This window comes from Phyllostomus discolor, chromosome 12 (assembly GCF_004126475.2).
Source record: "Phyllostomus discolor isolate MPI-MPIP mPhyDis1 chromosome 12, mPhyDis1.pri.v3, whole genome shotgun sequence".
Lineage (NCBI taxonomy): Eukaryota > Metazoa > Chordata > Mammalia > Chiroptera > Phyllostomidae > Phyllostomus > Phyllostomus discolor.
In genome coordinates, this window is record NC_040914.2 from 77,116,487 (window position 1) to 77,135,086 (window position 18,600).

The window sequence follows — 18,600 nt, forward strand, 5'->3', positions numbered from 1 at the left end:
AGTAGCAGAGAGTGGGTGGGGAGGCAGCAGGCAGGGTTTGGGGTCCAGCCCAAAGGTGGAGGGGTTCCTCATTTCTTGGAGTCCCTATTTCCTCACCATGAAGGGGGGACACTGGATGGAGGGCGGTGGGCTTGCAGTGGTGTCGTCAGAAAGAATAGGGGTTCCGTTTTCTAGTGAAAAGAGCACAGAGAACCCCCCGCCCCACGCCCTGTCCACCCAGCCCTGTCCCATGCAGGAGGCAGGATGTCTCTCGCCCTGTTTCTGGGATCTTCAACATGAGCATGCACTCAGGACTTGCCAGGCACCTGGGCAAGAGAGCTTAAAGGAATCTGTGGGGCCCTCGACTTCCAGATTATTCTGGGGAAAAGGGGCCTGTGGTCTGCCCATTCCCCTTCCTCACCTTGCCTCTCCTGACCCTTCTCTGTGTGCAGCCTAAACCCAACCACAGGGCTTTGCCTCAAGGCATAAAAACCACCAAGCCTCCCGTGTCCCCTGCCCCCTGCCCCCCGTCACCTTCTTCATGTCCTCTGGGTGTCAAGCCTGCAGCTGCCGCGAGGGTCAGTGGCCCTTAGGGGGCACACCTATGTTGACTTTCTATTTATTGCTGACTGGGTCCCAGACTCTGCAAGTTAGGTGTTAAGTTGTAGGAAATGCACAAGTTGCAAACTACTTTTGTTCTATAGAAAAATTTGATCAGTTTACTGATCAGTTTACAGGTCCTCAGGCGGCATTAACCCTTCTCGAAATCTACTTCGTCCTCCCTGGAATCCACCCTGCCCTCTGCTGGTGCCCTTATCGATGAGAGAGACACGTCATTGACACATGTTCATTTAAGATGTATGCTTTTCACTTTTTTGAAAGGTATACTTTGAGCTTTTCTTCCTGCCTACCTGCCTACTTTCTTTCTTTTCTACCAGTTCATCTATCCACCATCCATCCACCATCCATCCATCCACCACATTCATCTTCCCATCCCACCACATCCCCCTCCATCCATCCATGCATCCATCCACTTATATCAGACTTGGAATTCAGAAGTGAGACAGTTGGGTCATTTAATAACAGGCTTATCTGAATTAAAGCAGACAAGCATCAGTCTGGGGAGAATGGTTTCCAGTGCAGACCAACCGGGAAGCTGAATTCTGTGGCAACATTTCCATTAATCAAGAGCACTAAATCTGTAACTTCAAGGTTTTCATAAAATAGGTGTGTAGTATAGTAGAAAACACACAGCACACTGCACGACACAACTGTTGTGACTGTTTAAACAACAATAGTTAGACTTTGCAAACTGGTGCACGGGCACCATGGCACGGGTCCTACCCCCAGGCATTGGTTCAGAACAATATCTGAGGTTCATGATCCCCAGGGGCCCCGGGTCCTTCCTCTGCCGCGTTGCTATGATTCATACTGAGTGGGCCCGGCACCTCCAGGGCAGAAGGTTTGTGAAACAGGGGTGCTCTCTGTGCGGCGCTCACTGATGCAGGGGTGCGTGGGGACGGTGGGGGAGTGCCAAGTCCTGACCCCGTGGCAGGTTGTGGGATGCAGCTAACTGTTACTTTTGCAAACTTCTCTGGCACCCATGGGCCACTGTCATCCACCAAAAAAGAGGCAACCCTAGGGTTGGGTGTGACTGAGCAGAGCGAGGCCCTTTTGTAAGAAATGTCACCTTAAAGCGGACTTGGCTTTTCAAGAACACTTCAGAAGGCCTGCAAGCAAAACCAAGCACAAACCCTGAACTACTGGCCTGGAGAACAGGCCGTGATGCCCAACACGTGGCAGGTTCCTCCCCCTCCCCCAGGGGCCGCTGTGCTGTCTTGGTGCGCAGGCGCAAAGCTGGGTGCCAGCTGGCCTCCCTCACAGACACCAGAGGATGAAGGAAAGCGGTTCCCTAAGAGCTCTGCGACTGGGAACCGTTATTAGGACCACTGCCACCTCTGGCCCGGACCCCCACAGGGTCCCCACTGGGCTCCCACAGACCCCCGTGCCCCAGCTGGCTGCTGTGACGTCAGAGGCAGCGGCAGTCTCCTGCATTGCCCACTCCAGGCCCAATCCTAGGAGCTGGGCAAGCCCTACCAGCAGCGTGAGGCACTGCTCTATCACATGTTCCTGGGCTCATCAAGGGACCGGCAGGGGCGTCCTCCCACTAGCTCAGCCTCCTGACCTTTCCAGGACAGACCAAGGTCCCCTCATGTGTGCTGTGGCTGAAGTTGGGGGGTAGGAGGCAGCGAGGGGCTCTGCCAGCAAACAGTAGCTACAGAAGTCCCCTCAGCCTCCTCTTCCTTCCAGCACCATGGTGGGGGGGGGGGGGGGCAAGGCCTTTCCCCTGACCACCTGGAACCCCGTCTCTTGCCTCCTGGAGTGGAGTGGGGATTCCCAGCTTACTCGGAGGCCTCATGCTTCAAAGGTCACATCTCTCATGCTCACACGATGCCAGGACTTTCCCCGGGAGCACTGCAGGTTTAACCCGTCCCCAGCAGGAGCGCGCAGGAGCGCGCAAGAGCCGAGGAGGGCCCCAGCTGCTGTGAGCGCGCTTGCGCACAGAGCAGAGCCGGGCTGGGTGCCCCGCCTCCCTGGCCGCTCTCCCACCTACTCATCGAAGCTGGACTTCCCCGCATGTCCTCACCTGGGTTGACTATTGAACCTGTGTTCAGAAAGGGTGAAGCTCCATTGCCTGAGGCCCCTTACGTGCTCAGAGGCGCCCCCCTCAGCACCCTGCCTCATGCCTGGGCTTCGGAGAACTAGGAACTCCCCCAGGAGGCACGCGCTACCGCTCACGGCCTCCGGAAACTTTGCTGGACACTTTGTACAAAAGGCCTCTCCCCCAGAACTGGAAGGGACTCTCCCTATGCCTCCATCCTCTGGCCCCGCCTGGGCTTGTGTCATCATGGGGACAACCATGAAGGAGCTACTGGCACCGAGGCCCTGTAAAATGGCCATGAGGAGAGAAAATAGAAAATTGCAAAAGAATGCACAGAACGTGTAACAATGTAAAACACAAAAAGTCACAATGTACCTGGGAAAGACACACAGAGCGGCTCTGAGCGCTGACACGCGTTCCTGGCTCCACTTTACTGACAAGAGAATGGAGACTGGGCATGGGGGCCGAGCAGCGTGGCCAAGACCCCTCTCTGGACACCGAGGGGGTCCAGCCCCAGCAGGCTGGCCCGAAACAGCTCATGAGCCCGTCTCACCGCCCCAGAGTGGGACGGCCCTCCGGTCGGGGGCACTGAGTCTATAAAATTCCTTTTTAACGAGGAAAGGGCAGAGAGGGAGCCAGCTTGCTTGTCCTGTTGGCTTCCCTGATGGGGCTTTTCTGGGGGATGTGTGTGTGAATTATTTCATGATTTAAATTAAAGATTTGGCCACCAAAAGAAAGGGGTGAGACGCACAAGGAGCACGTTGGAGACCCAGATGCTGGTGGCAGATGAGGACTGCGTTTCCTGTCTCCCAGGGGCGGTGGGCCCGAGCAGCTCCTGGAGCAGGACTTGAAGGTGAGCCGCGTGTGAACTGTTTCCTGTTCTGGCAGCCAGAGTGAAGCAGTAAGGAGAATCAAGCAAAAACAGGCTTTAATTGTCTGTTAAATTTGCTCTCTCTGAAATGCTACCATTTTTACAAGGACTCAGGTTAACATGATTAAGGTATTCTGCTTCCTTGGCTTTGTCCGAAGACTTTGAAACCCTTTGTCAGGGCAGCACAGGTCGGACTGGCAGCCCCAGGTGGAGGCAGGGCTTCGGGGCTCGGGCGCGTGCCCTCCCCAGGGGGCAGGGGCCACCTCGGCCCATGTCACAAGTGGTGAACCGAGGCTCAGAGGTGCACGGTGTGGGGAGAGGTGAGAGGCCAAGTCGGGGTGGACACAGGTGCTTGCCCGAAAGGGGAGCTTCCTGACCCCGCCAAGGACAGCATCCCTGAGGGGCGGGGCTGCGGGACTTCGGGTCCAGCTGTCTCTGGGTCACCTCAGGAGGGAGGGAAGCACCTGGCAGTTTCAGTTTCCGACAGGAAGCTGCCTGCTCCTATCTCCCCTGCACCAGCTGCACTCTCTGCCCCGAAGTTCTGGGTGGAGCCCCTGTCTGGAGAGCCCCCCAGGTGGGGACAGTCCCTCCAGCTGCAGACAAGGGAGCTCTGGCTGAGAGTCTGGGGCCAAGCTCAGCCCCTCAGCTGGCCTCCCGGGCCTTGGAGAATTTTGGGGTGCAATGCCCTCGAGGGCCCAAAACAGGAGAGTGACATGGGTTCTGACTTGCACTTTTTGTCACTGGACTCTCAGCTGCTTTTCGGCTGTGTTTAGAATCTTGGTCTGGACAATGCTATGGTGCTGGAGGGGAAAGAATGAGCTCTGACATCTCTCCATCTGTCTGTCTGTCCAGGGCCAGGAGGACATAGAGACACCCCGCTGCCCTGAGGACGCCTGGGAAACAAGCGGGAAGAAGGAGGGAGTCGGGCTGCGCAGCACTTCTAGGGAGCAAGACTCTTTCCTCGCCTGGCTGAGACGGCAGTAGGTGTGAGGCCAGCAAAGGTGGGGTCCTGAGGGAGGCGGGACCTGGGGCCTCCAGGCAAACTACAACCTCTCTGAGCTCTGGGTTGAGCTCTGGGCCTTGAGGTCCCATGCCCCGGCTGGCAGGAGCCCTGCCCGGAGCAGGAGCTGGAGATCTGAGATCTTCGAATAAGAGAACCCAGCCATGAGAAAGCCCGGGGTTCTCAGCCCCAGAACTCGGCAGAGGGGCCCCATTTCTGAGGAAGCCGGAGCCTCAGACAGAGATGGCTGGGCTGGCCCTGGCTGGCCTGGGATCCCAGGCCCCAGCAGCCTGGAGGGTGGGCCAGTGTGTAAGGTCTTTCCTGCCCCTCCTGCTTGTCCTTCCTCCCACTTCACTCCCCCCTCCTAGTGTCTGTGAACTTGGGGCTTTCCACAACACTCAAAATGCACACGATTTGGGAGGAAGGAGGAAGCGCTGGGAGCCCGCAGGGCAGAGTAAATCCCCCACTTCCTTCTCCATGGCTCCGTCTCGGCTGCACCAAGTGGCCTTTGCCCAGGCAGGGACTGCAGGGGGGCACAGCAGGGATTCCAGGGAGGGACAGGCATGAGCAGGAGAGCAAGGCGGTTCTGGAAGGCGAGCTGGGCACCGGGCCAGGTGGGTGTGGGCGAAGGGGGCGTCCCTTACCATCCCCTAGCCGCTGTGGATGCTGGCTGTCATCCCCACACCCCAGACAAGCCTGCTGGGTCATGGGTCAGATGTCAGAACTGGTTCCCAGCCCAGCCCTCCTGTCTCACCTGCTGCTCTGGTCCAACCCACTGCCCTTGCGGAGGAGCAAAATGAGGCTCAGGGAAGCCAGACTACGGAGACAGAGCACAGAACCCTGCCCAAGGTCTCGTCCTCGAGCAGCCCCCTCTGACCCCTCCCTGTTCCTCTCGGGCCTCCGAGCCCGCCCTGCACCTTCCATCCCCTCTACGTGCTTGTGAAGCTGTGCAGACCCAGGGAAGGGGTGTGGCCACGTGTCCCTCAGGGCTGTGAGTTCCATGTTGGCTAGTGGCCCTCTCAAGGAGGGACTCCTTTCTGCACCTGCCCGCCCCCCCACCAAGAGTGAAAGTCAAGTTCAGAGGGCCACACCCTTCTAGAACCCTCAGCTTGATGGAGTGGGCACTCAAGCACCCTTGTTACACTTCCGTGGTGGGTGGTGTTAGACCTGGGCAGGGGTGAGCCCACTTTTCAAAAGGTTTCAAAACAGCAACCAGGAGAGGGGCAGAGGCTCCCCGAGGATCCTGGGACGGGCAAGCAGCTATGCCCCGTCAGCTGGGATATGCTTAATCCGGGTGTCAACTGTGGGCACCAAGCGGCACCTGCCTTGGGCTCCCTGGTGTGGAGCAGGCAGACCCTACTGAAGGCTCTTGGAGGGTCCAGCTGAGGATGTGGACTGCAGGGGGTGGCTTTCACATGAGAAGTTGTGGGTGCAAAAGGGACCCCCATCCCGAGTCCCACCTGGGCTAGATCTCCTCCTGGGGAGGATGCTCAGCAGAAGGGGAGGTCTCCAGCCCTAAGAGCAATGCTGCATGACCTTGGGCAGGTTCCTTGACTTCTCTGATTTGTGCCCTCTCCTGTACAACCAAGTCAATGATGCCTTGAAGTGTGGCTGGGAGGAAGTCATCCCTGGGGCTAGAAAGGAGCCTGGAATGGAATCACCAGTCCCGTTCTGCCTGTCCCCTCCCTGCCAGCAGCCTGCACGTGGGGGGGACAACCACAGAGGCCCTCTCCCACATCCTCGGTCAGGGCCCACTCAGAAGACCCGTCTTGTTTGAGAGATGGGCCTCCTGGTGCATTCCCCACTAGTCATCCAAGGGTTGCTGAGCCCCTGGCAAGTCTACCTGTGTCCTCCCACCTGCAGTAGAGGCAGCCAAGCCTGAGCAGGGACTCCTTCAGATGTCCACATCTTCAGGTGCCAACTCAGGTGAGCGCACCTGAAGGCAGGCTGCACCCCATACCGCTGACCTGCCAGCTCGGAGGAAGAGGTGTGTGCAAGTATGGGTCTCTGACCCAGACACCCTGGGGCCCTGTGGCCAAGGGGGTGCTGGGACAAGGGACAGGAAAAGAGCCACGTGCCAGCGGAATGTGCACGTGGTTTTGATGACGAGAATTTCGTTAGCGCCTGCTGCGAAACAACTTTGGCTCCATAACAACTGATAGGAATGACCTGGAGTCCACAGGCGCCTGGCCAGCCTGGAGTGGACTTAGAGGGTGGGCGGCGCTGGAAGAAGCTCCTCTTCTCTCTCACTGTGGCTGCCCCTGGCCCTCTCTCCACCTTCAGCCCCATCCCAAGTGGACTTCTGGAGGAAGGAGCACTGGAGGAGGAGCCTTGGTTCAGCTACAGCCAGGCTGGGCCTCTCCCCAGGCCGCTCCTCCAGGCTGTGCAACCTCTGGCCAACTGCCGTCGCGGAAGTGAAAGTGCACAAGAAAGCCCCACGCGGCCCAGTGCAGGCAGGTTAAGTGTGCCTTTCTTCTCAGGACCAGTCAAGAAGTGAAAGTGTTCTTTGCCTCCTCCAGCTGCCCCTGTGGGACCACTTCCTCCAGGAAGCTGGCTTGGATTGCACCCTGTCCTTCTGGGTGACACCCTGCCCTGGGGGGCTGTCTTCCTAGGCTCAGATTCAGGGTCTGATGGATGAGGAGGACATCGGTGATCAGCGGCCTCTTGCTGACTGGCCCAGAAGGCTTGCCCTGAGGATTGGCGGGATGGGGAGGGAATGGGCGAGTTTCAGCAGAAACTGCAGGTCCCAGGGAAAGAGCACTCCACATTGACCAGCGGGGGAAAGGAGGCCCACTTTCCTACGATCTGGGGGGGAGCAGAGTCCTCCCTCCACAGGCTTCCTCCCCTTCCTGACTCAAGGACACGGGGGCGGGGGCTCTGCCCTTGGAATCGGCTGAGGGACTCAGCCCAGAACATCCATTGGTCCCAAAGTTGAGCCTCTGCTCCACTGCTTTGTGCCCTGGATGTTGGTCCCGGGGACTGTCCAGGGGCTTCAGGAGAGGTGGGGGGCTGGGGCGGGAGAGAGGTGGGCGTTTGCTCCACAGTTTACCTTCTGGGCGTCCATAGCCCTTACTCCCTCTCCTGGCCCTCACCCCTCTATCTCCACTCACCCCCTTCCCAGATTCTGTGCTGTCCCTGCCACTCTGTTTGGCCTTGGAAAATGGCTCCTTTGCTAGCTGCCCACACTCCATTGCCCCATCCTTGCACGGCTGGTTTCCTGCCAGCCTGCCAGGACCACCTGATCTGGCAGGGGCTCTGGGGCCAGCTTTCTACCCTGAATGTGCCCTCACACCGCGTGCCTCTGCATCCATCCTCGGGGTCGGCGGAACTGGGCTCAGTTGCGCCTCTGCTCTTGCCTGCTGTGTGCCCCTGGGAACCTCAGTGCCTCCTGTGGTGGCAGTCACAGCGGCTTGGCAGGCCCTGAGCTTCGGTCCTGACACAGGAGCCCCCAGCACTGTGTGACCAACCAGGAGGGAACAGGCGGTGGGGGGCGAGGTGCGCCCCTTTGGGAGGAAGCCCTGCAGCAAGTGAGCAGAGTAGGGACAAGAGTGATGGCGCAGGCAAAACCGAGTAAGTGCTAACGGCAGTCTGCACAGACATGGATGGTCGGTCACTCCCATGTCACAGGTCAGACGGTCACTGTGGGGTCCGTGTTCAGTCCCTCGTGGCAGAAAGAGGCCGTGTACTTTCATACACGCTCTAATCCCAGACGCTCTGGGCCTTCCCTGTGTGAGTCTACCAGCGTCCATAGCTGACCATCTCCCCACAGGGACCAGGGCTGAATAAAAAGTGGGTCAGAGTCTGTTGAGACAGAGACTCCTCTGGCTTCAGCTTGCTTGCTCCCCTGGAGGCGCCCAGCCCCCCTGCAGCTGGAGGCCATGCGCCCACCCCCCAGCCGTGCCCTGTGAGAGTACGGGCTGTGTGGGCTCTGGGCACCTCCCCCCAGTCCCACTGCCTGCAGTGCAGGCAGGGCAGTTGGAGCACTGGTCACCCAGATTGCAGTGGCCCCAAATCCAATGACATGTCCTTATAAGAGGAGAGGACACGGAGAAACGCACGGAGAGGATGCGTGATGGTGGAGGCGGAGACGAGTGAATCGGCCACAAGCCAGGGATGCCTGGAGCCCCCCAGAGCGGGCAGAGGCTGGAAGGGCCCTCCCCGAGAGCCTCTGGAGGGAGCATGGCCCTGCGCACACCCGAGTTTCAGATTCTGCCTCCAGAACTGGGTGGGAATAGATTTCTGTTGTTCTAAGTCACCGGTATATGGTAATTTGTTATAAGGCCCCAGAAAATTAATGCAGCAGGAAGAGCGTTCCAGGCAGAGAACATGCCAGAGAAAAGCCTGTGGTCAGGTAGCAGCTAGAGGGGGAGGAGCAGCATGGGGGAGGGAAGGCGAGGTGGGAGGAGGAGCCCATGCCCTTCGGTGACTGTGGTGGCCTCTGAACCCTGCCTCCAGGCCAGGTGACTCAAGGCTGGGTTCTGGCAGCTTCAGACTCCCTCATAGGACAGTGCCCTCCATGGGATTTGTCCTGACACCCTGAACATCTCAGCCTGCTTTGCTTGGAATCCTCTGGTGACGGGATGCCCACTAGCCAGGGCTTATGCTGAATTCTGCTACCTGGATCTCATGCCAGCCTCTCAGGTGATACCGAGCAAGCGTGTTTCAGGGTGGTCGCCACTCCCAATACTCACACACCCCCTGACACACACACACACACACACACACACACACAAAAGAGCCTCCTCTGCCTCAGGCTAAATCATGAGCAGATTTCAAGGCCTCCACTACCCACACCTCTTCCAGGTGTCCTGGGGCCCACCTCTCCTTTCTGTGGGGGCATGGCGCCCTGACCTCCAGTCTGCACATCCGGAAGGTGGGCTGTGGGGCCGAGCCCCCAGTTCCTGCGTAGCTCCTAGTGAATGCAGTAGGTGTCTAACAAACCTGAGCACAGCAAACGCTCCTCTAAATGGGGCTATTCCTTCCTCCCACAGGTTGTTACCTGCCTTCGGCGGCTCCTCAGCACCATGGGGTCCTGATGGGTCCTGGACCCTCGGCCACAGCAGGCTGATGAGAACGCTAGGTCCTGCAGGGGTTGGCCAGAGAGGGGCCAAACTGCTCAGGACTGCCCTGCACTTGGCCGTGGGGTCTGACAGTTCTGCATCTTCAGCCCTGAGTCCCCTCCTCTCCCCTCTCCTACAGAACAGCAGGGCAGCGTTTATTTACGTTTGCTCTCAGACAGAAGGAATCTTACACTTCAGCTTGAAAAGGTGGGATTTGCTGTTCTTTCCACTGAAAGAACATAGAGCCACTGAACATGGTTTCAGGTCCCAGAGGTTTTCACGGACGCTGGGGAAGGCTGCAGGCCCAGACGCTGCGTGGGGAGCTATGCCACCCAAAGGCCTCTCGTGACCCCCACGACCCCAGGGCCCCCGGATGGCTCCTTGCAGCACGGCCCACGGCTTCTTCCCTGGCTGCCTCCTGGCACCACAGAGCCCGGCGTTTGCTCCCCTGAGGCAGCTGGGGGGTGGGGGCAGGATGTTTCCTGCTGTGGCTGTCTTTGGGGTCAGGTAATTTAGAGAAGATGGGACATGAGGTTCTAAAAGCCAGTGTCACAAGGCTGGGACCTTCGTGCCCAGGTAAGCCCTCAACCCAACCCACGAAACAAATACACGCTGCTTTCCCCCCTCCCCGTGAGCTTCCCCACCCCAAGCAAGCAGTGCCTTTCTTGGGATGCACAGTGACCGTGAGGTCAACAAACCGATGGCTGAGAACTTGAGTCAGAGGCCCACCCAGCCCGTCGGCCCCAGGTATCTGCAGCCCAACCAACACGGCGGGGGACGTGAGTGCAGCCGGATTCATGGCCACCTCTTGGCCTCACACTTTTTCACAGGTCACTACCCCCACCCCCCGCCGTCCAAACAAAATAGCAGCCGGCAGTTTTCATGCACACCCCACCTTCCTTTCCCCTTCTTTCCTGCCCTGGCCCGAGAGCCACTCCCATGCTCCATCAGGAAGCAGGACAATGGGGGTTGACACACTAGGAAACTGAGGCCCAGGTGAGGAGAGGCTGGCCCAGGGCACAGTGGCGGTTGGCAGAACTGGGCTCCTGGTTCCAGGACAGAGGGGTCAGGTGGGGCTGCCTGTGGTGCCCACCAGGAGTTGGACCAGACCAGAGCACCCCCAGGGCCAACAACTGGACACCTCCCCGCAGGCACCTTCTCCTCAACTAGGAGAAGCCAGCAAACATGCTGGTTACTGTGTGTGAAGTCAGGCCACTCCAGTTTGGGATGTGTCTGAGTGACTGGCAGAGTCCCAGCTCAGGGGGTGGCCCCTGGGCCCCCATGTGGCAGCAGGTGGGAACCTGCACCAGGAACGTGGTCTCTCTGCAGAGGAGGGAGGGCTGCCCCTGAGTTGGGGTGCTGAACATGGCTGTCAGGGGCCTGCCTGGTCCCTGGAGAAGACTGCAGAAGTGAGCTCTGGAAGGTTCCAAAGTCTCCTTGGAGCATGTTCATGTGGCTGTGGGTCAAGGAAGGGGGCCATCTGCTTGCAATTTTTCCAGCCCCTGTGTCCTGGGACGAGGTCTTGCAGGGCCCCCAAGGACTGAACAGCTTAAGTCAGGGATGTGAGGAAGGAGAGAGGCCAGGGTCTCCACAGCCCCCACTTCCTTCTGACACTGGCCAAAAAGGGCGGGAACACTGGCAGGGCTGCTCCTGGGCAGGGACAGGGGTGGGGTCCGGTGTGGACCATCACTCGCTCCGGGGGCTCTGGGCTAGCCCTCTCCCCTCTGGCCTCAGTTTCCTCATCCAATCTCCACATCCTGGGGTCTCTCAGAAGAAGGGCTCTGTGCACCCCAGCCGTCTGTACCTCACCTCCCTCAGTGAATCCAGGACCCTACCCATGAAGGAACGCAGAGCACACTCTCCTAATGGGGCTCAGCAGCCCCTGCCTCCAGCATCTGCCTCTGGGTGGGGCCCACACGCCCAGCTTGGCACCTGGTGGGTCCTCCCGGAGCCACCTGCCCCAGCTGTGTGGGACGTGCCCTGTGGGGAGGCTGTGTGGATGTTTGAGGTGAGTCAACACAGCAGGCTGGAGCTGTCAACAGAGCTGGGCGAGCAGCAGCTTGGAGATGTCACCCTCTCCGGCCACCTGCTCCAGCTGCTCTCCCTTCCCCCCATCCCCTTACCTGGGCTGCCCTTCCTGGGACCCCGGGGAGCTGAGCAGCTGGCAGGTGCCAGGAGCCTGCTATCCAGCACCAGGGACGCGTAGGACATGGAGCTGGAGGTGGATCCGAGAGACTGAGTCCTGGGTGCAAGGTGGACAGCCCTCCAGGGGCCAGCAGGGGCCAGCGTGGGGCTGGGGTCCAGCTTGGCTGTGAGCGTGTTTACTGACTTGGTGGGGCCTCGAGGGTCAGATGAGGGGCCCTGGCCAGCTGGGGTTTCTGAGAACCAGAGGCCTCTGTGTCCCAGTCAGCTCTGGGCCTTCAGGCAGCCGCTGTCGCCTGCCTGGGGAAGGGGTGGGAGGCCACAGGGGCTCATGTGATTCGGGGCGGGCTTGGGGAGGCTGGCGGTGGGGGGAGGTCTCCCTGCAGCCTGCAGGCAAGGCAGCCAGCTGTGTCACCGTGATAGTGTGTCTGGGGGACAGGGAAGCAGCCATGCAGCTGTGCCTACCGCTTCCTCAACAGGAACCATCTGGGCCCGGCCCTGCCCAGCCTTCCCTCTCAGCCATTCCGGTCTGACTTTCCAACAACTTCCTCCTACCGCAGGCCGGTGACACCCCACCCACCTGGGCCCTGGCCTGCTGGGTGTGTTTTCTTGACATGGGTGGGGGCTCAGAGTAGCACATGGGGTCAGTGTCCATCCTGACTGAGTCTCCACCTGCCAGTCCCACCCACCTGTCTTCCCACCCTCCTGGCCCTGACCCTGCCTTCAGCATGGAGTGGTCAGAGGCTCTCCTCCTGCTCCTCCTGCCAGATTTTTCCTAGAGTCCCAACGTTGGGGCCAACCCTCTGTCTGTATCAGCTGTGCCCTTGAGTCAGATCTCAAGGTGAGTTCTGGTCTGGTCCGGGTGCTCTGGCCAGCCCCTCTCCACTTAGGGTTCTGCAGCAGCTGTCTGGGGCTGCTGGCCCCACCCCCTGGAAGCACCGCCTGCCAGGATCCCCCTCTGTACTTGGCCACCTGCACAGCGTTGTGAGGGTCCTGGCCTCCTGGCTGGGAATTCCTTTGAGACACTTATACCCACCTCTCAATAGATACATTGGGGGAACGGGGGCCAATTCTGGCTCACGGATGGAATTGCTGGGGCAGCTGGGGCTGCTTCCCAGTCTGAGGGACTCCACAAACCACATCAGAGCCCTCTGTGACCACTCGGACACCAGGGGGTATCCTGAGTCCCCTCCCTTCTGGGCACCTTACTGGCAAAGAGGAAGCACATCATAAGCACTAAAAAGGTCACCACTGTGGGAAACCAGCAGATAACAAGTACTTCACAAAGGAGACATGTGCCCCATTACCCATGCCCCTCTGCTAGCCCTGTGGCCCACTCCCTGGGGATCAACCACAGCTGCAGGTGCAGTGGCCTCACCCAGGCCACCCTGTGCAATTTGTAGACGCAGGGCTGGCACACAGGCTTCTGGGCTATTTTGATTGAGTTGAGTTTTTAGGTGATGCCTGTACATGGTGACTAATTCAAGCAGTGCAAAAGGAAGCACTGAGAAAAGTACACACTTCCCCTCCCCCTTGTCATTATTCAGAGGCCAGTTCTGTCACAGTAGTTTGGGCATCCTTCTAGAGTCTGTGCAGGGACAAGACTGTTCCTGGAAGGGGCTGCCACATGCATGGCCTCCCTACATGGCTCCAGAGCTCAGGTGCAGAGGAGGGTCTGTGAGGCCGGCCAGCCCCTCGGCATCACCATTGTCCTCATAGCCCTTCCTTGCTTCCCATGCTCTGACTCAGACTGGGATTCAGGGTCTGAGGGTCAGCCCAGCTGCCCTCCCCTGGCCAGTGTCCTCCTTGGCACGACATGGTGATTGTAGTGGTCCCAGCTCCCAGATTGTTTCTGGGAGAGGAGACACTGCACTGAAACTCTGAGCATGGTCTGCACATGATCGGCGTGCAGCGATGCAGCGGTGACTCTGAGAGCTGGTATTAGTATTTTTGTCACTGTCATTGTTGTTTTCTAGGCCTCAAGAGGCCGGGGGGGGGGCGGTGGTTTGAGCCAGGAACTGAGAAGCCCTCTGTGAAGCCAACAGGATGGCAGCCTGGGTGGGGCAGCCCCCACGCCCAGCTCCAGGCAGATGTTTGGGTGTCTTGCACCTGCAGGAGCACCCCTAACAGATGGGATACTTCCACTTTTGTGATGAGTCCTCTGTCCTGCCTGGTTTTCTAATTATTGGGGCTGCCAGAGTTTGGGTCAGAAAGAGAAGAAAGTTCCCCATGAGTGGGGTCTGCCCTGGTCCCTTGGTGGGCACCTTGGGGGTACTTGCCTGCTCCCTGCTCCCCCACCTCCCGCCCCAGGCTGGGCAGTTGGTGTCTGTGGGGAAGCGGACGTTGGCTGTGGCTTTTGGAGCTGGGCGGCCTGGGAGATAAGGAGCTGAGGAGGAAGCGGCTGCAGCTGGAGGTGGTGAAAAGGGGTGGGGTCCTGGGCTGGTCCCTCTTGGTCCCAGAGCGGTTCCCTCAGAGACCATTGCTATCTGCAAGGGGAGTAGAGTAGAGAGGGCCAGGGACCCCCCCTCTTTTCCTTTCCTCCCATCTCCCCGACTTTTTCCTTTACTGCCTTCCTACAAATACTATGAGGGTCCACTCCGGGGTGATACACGGGCCCAGGACAGCCCTATTCCTGCTCAGTAAGCCCCTAACAGATGTGGCCCATGAGGGTGTTAGCGGAGGTGATTTGGAAGCTGTGACTGAGGGATCAGTTAGGAATTGCCTGTAGGGAGGTGGGGAGAGCTCAGGTGAGACCCCTGAGATGGTCTCACCTTCAGGCTTTCCGAATGGTTCAAAAAAGTCAGGGAGCTGGAGGGAAGCCAGAGGGGGAATTACCCTAGGTGGAGGTGGGCAGGGAAGCCCAGCAGACTGGGTTTCATATTTCTGCCTTTTCTCTAAGCACATAGGAGTCCCGGGACTGCTGGGTAGGTGAATAGGTAACTGGGTTGAGGGGTTCATGATGGTGGATGGATGGATGAATGGATAAGTGACAGAAAGGGGTGGATGGGTAGATGGGTAGGTGGGTGGCAGGCTAGCTGGCTGAGTAGAGGGGTGGATGGATGGATGGGTAGGTGGGTGGATGAATGGATTGATGGATGGATGGGGGTGTGGGTAGCTGGAGAGACTACTGGTGGATGGGTGGGTGAGTAGATGGGTGGATGGATAATGGTTAGAAAGGGGGATGGATGAACAGATAGGTGGAAGGGTTATGGACAGGTAAATGGGTGAGTGGGTGTCTGACTGGATAGGTAGATGGGTGGATGGATGGATGAATACATCAGTGGAAACACAATGCAATGGACATCTTACACCAGTCCTATTTAAAGGGGAGGGTGCTTCTTTAGAAAGGTGACACCCATAGTCACAGAGCCCCCGAAGAGGGATATAAGTCACCAGGCAGCCCCGGAAGAGGCTGAATGGGGAGATTTGGGCAGCTCCATGTGAGCCAAGTCAGGCTAGCACCCTCTAACACAGTGCCTAGCAGGCAGCCAAACTCTGTGTCCAGCTCCCAAATAAGGTGTCACCAGGTGGTGGTGGGTGACAAGGATGGGGCAGGTAAAACCTGCTCTTGCTCAGGGCACCCTAGGGCTGGGTGCCTCATCCACCACTCCCCAGCTCGGGGTGCCGCTGAGCAAACTCAGGGCTATGGGGAAGGTGCCACGTGTGTGCCTGGGCGAGTCAGAGAAAGGAAATGAAAATGCTAGCAGTGACAGCTATGACAGTAAAGCTCCAATTTACTGAGCACTGAAATGTGCCGACAGCTTTTCAAGGTCTCGTTGAGGCTGCTCAGCACCCAAGGAGACTGGAACTGTTAACACCCCATCACTAAGAAGCTCAGAGCAATCTCCTCATGTCACCTGCTCAGACAGCTGGGGTTTGGGACCCAGCCTGCCTCCGGACCAGACCCTGAAGGGTGCCAGGGAACAAGGTGGAGGATCTTTCTGCGATGAAGACCCCAACTTTCCCACACACAGCCCCTCTGACCCCACTCTAGTTTTCTTTGCTCCTCACCAGCCGCTCACCTCCTACAGTGGCAGGCAAGGCTGCCCATTCAGCAGAATGGGAAACCAAGGCCCAGAGAAGGACACTGTAAAGTGTTACTTCTGTATGACCCAGCACTCCTGGGGGTGGGGGGATGGGTCTGGCCCCAGACCACGTGCCTGCAAAGCCGCATCCTCTGGGTCCTGGGGTCTTGCCCACTCTGCTCTCTTGATCAGCCATGCTTCAAAGGGGAAAGCCCCTCCCCAACACTTTCCCTTTGAGGAGCCCCAGGTGGAGGGTGGGGTAGGGCGAGACCCTGAGCACTGACTCTGTCCTGGCTCCAGGTTTCTCTCTGACTCTGGACTGAAGTTTCCCACGCCCTTTGGCCAAGCTGCCCTGCCTGCAGAGAAGCCGCATCCGGTCCTTGCTTTAGTGATGGGCTGTAACTGCATTCCCTTTGAGTCCACAAGGCCATGAGCTCAGCTGACCCGGGCACAGTGTGTTTGCTTCAGAAAGAACAGAAAGAAGCCTCTTCTGGGCTTTGATATAGGTTTTTCCTTTTTTGCCCTTTCTCCTCTCTGCCCTGCGTCAGGGTTGGAAGCAGGTTAAAAGGGGAGGAGAATGGCTCGGGCACACCAACCAGACTTCTATAACATTTACAAGATTGCCATCAGCTCCCCTGGAAGGCAAGTCCCTCCTATGCCAGGCCTCGCCTCCTCCCAGTGTGTGAGGATAGACTCCCAGGCTGCTTAAGGCAAAAATATGGCATATAGGGATGTATTTGGATGTAAATATTTGCAGCCGCAAGAGTAGCTGGGAGGTGAGGTCCTGTTCCTGTGTGTCTCTTAGGAAGTTGGGAATCTGGGCCATATGGTTTCTCTTCAAGCTGCCTCTCCTTCCTGTGAAGGTGGCAGCAGGGAAGAGGCATGCACACGACAGACTGTCAGGGGTTGGCGGCTGCTGGGGGCCCCCTGGGAGTGTCTGGAGTCTGATGATCTGGGCCTAAGTCCTGGCCCTCTGTCTCACCAGCTGCTTTGTCACCTCCCCAAGCCTCACTTTTCCCATCTGCTGAATGGGGCATGACCAAGCCTAGAGCCCTGGTGCTGAGGATTGGGGCAGTACAGGAGCTGGGCCCAGTGCTGGCCACAGTGAGTGATGTGCCTGGCAGCCCCAAGCAGCATTGTTGTTATTTTTCTCTTTCTCACTCTTGGCTCTGATCCAGGTCAGGGGAAGAACCAGGTGTTTGCCTGTGGCCCAGCGGGTAAACCAGATGGCCTGTCACAGGATCATCTTCTTGAGGAAGAAGGCAGGCTCAGGTGCCTCCCCCAGCCACATGGAAGGCCTCTGAATTCCTGCCTCCTCCTGCCGCCAGACTGAGCCTCCTCCCAGCACAGCTTGAGAGATGCCTGGGAACCCTGGAAGATGGGAACAGAGTTAGGACTCAGGCTGGGCCAATGACATTCCTCTAGTCAAGAGCAGTCACTGGCTCACCATCTCCCATTGAAGCCAGGCCAAATCAGAGCTCAGCATTCCAGGGAGGCCCTGAGCAAACCATCCTCCATGTGTGGCTCCAGGCAGTTTTTGTGAAATCCCCTTCTCTAGGATGTCCAGCACTGCCCCTTCCCCCACATCCAGCTCAAGTGTCCTGTCCTAAAGTCAAGGTGTTAGGGTGATTTAAGCTAGCAAAACCCTCTGAGATAGCCCAGTGTCATGGTTCCAGACTGGGGTGTGCTAGAGGAGGGTTCCCAAGGGGGCTACAGGGCCCTCTCCAATTTCCAATGGAGAAAGAGGCCCAGTTAGGGAATGGGGTCCAGTGACTTGCCAAAGGTCACCAGGCAGTGAGTGGCAGAGCCATCTTCGTCTCCTCCTCATGTTCTCCCTTCACCATTGGTCCTCAAGCAGGGATGGCAGTGGCCCAGGTTGAGCCCAGGGGCTCATGGGCACAAAGCTTTGCATTTCTGTTGGGACTCTTTCTGTTGCAAGTACCAGAGTATCCAGCTAACAGTGGTTTAACAAACATAGACATTTCATTATTGGGCAACCTGGAGGAAGGGTGCTAGATTAGGTGCAGAAAGTCACTGATGTCATCAGGGACCCTGGCTCCTTCCATCCCACCTTCTGCCATCTCTGGTGCACTGGCTTTTGCCTCGGGCTTCCAAGTTGGCTGCTGTAGTTTCAACTACCATCATTTCTGACCACTGCTTTCAAGGACAGAAAAAAAGGATCCAATGAGGAAACTCTTTCCCAGAACTACCAGGCAGTTCTCCCCTTTCAGTTTACTGGCTACATGGGTCCACATGGCTATGCTGAGGAGGGAGGGAGGCTGGGTACATCCCTGTGGTCCTTCTGCTTGGGAGGGATGAGCTCTCCATGTTCACCGGGCAGGGTGGGGATGGAAGGGAGGGCTCAGAGGAGGCAGGACTAGAGGGAGAGGTGGCACTTCCCTGAGGCTGTGGCAGGGGTGGGTTTAGGAGAGAAGATGACCCTTCATGGTGGACTCTGGGTATGGGCAATACATCTTCAAATGGTGGCAGTGGGGTACAGGAGTCTCTCCTGGCAAGAGGCTCAGGGTAGCTCTGCTGGGACGTAGACAAATGAAGTGTGCACCCGGGGCCAGGGAGCATACTCACACCTGCAGACTGAGGGGGCCCTTCTCTTCCTGGTGGAGGGTCAGGAGGCAGCAAACTCTCCTTGCCAGACAGACTGTATAACTCTCACCTCCAAAGGCCCCTTGGGGAGCAACAGCGGTATTTCCCTCTGCCGGGGGTGGCCCTGCCACCTGGTCACACTACTCTGCTGCTGGCTGTGGCTGGTGAAGAATATGTGCTGGGCGCCTGCGGTGGCCTGGTGTCCTCTCAGCGATCCTTCCTCCCAGAGGCCTCCAGGAGTCCTGCGTGGCTTCATG

The 18,600-nt window shown here is 58.3% G+C and overlaps 1 protein-coding gene across 2 annotated transcripts in view; it reads right to left on the minus strand.

Annotated features, from left to right (window-relative positions):
- Positions 1-11,995, minus strand: part of CBFA2T3 (CBFA2/RUNX1 partner transcriptional co-repressor 3) — an 87,599-nt gene extending 75,604 nt beyond the window's left edge. For both annotated transcript variants that reach the window (XM_028501916.2, XM_036012402.1), the window contains exon 1: positions 11,696-11,995. In XM_028501916.2, coding sequence (XP_028357717.2) covers positions 11,696-11,783 — 88 coding nt within the window. In that variant the 5' untranslated portion in view covers positions 11,784-11,995. The remainder of the gene's footprint in view (positions 1-11,695) is intronic.
- Between the last annotated feature and the right edge of the window lie 6,605 nt (positions 11,996-18,600).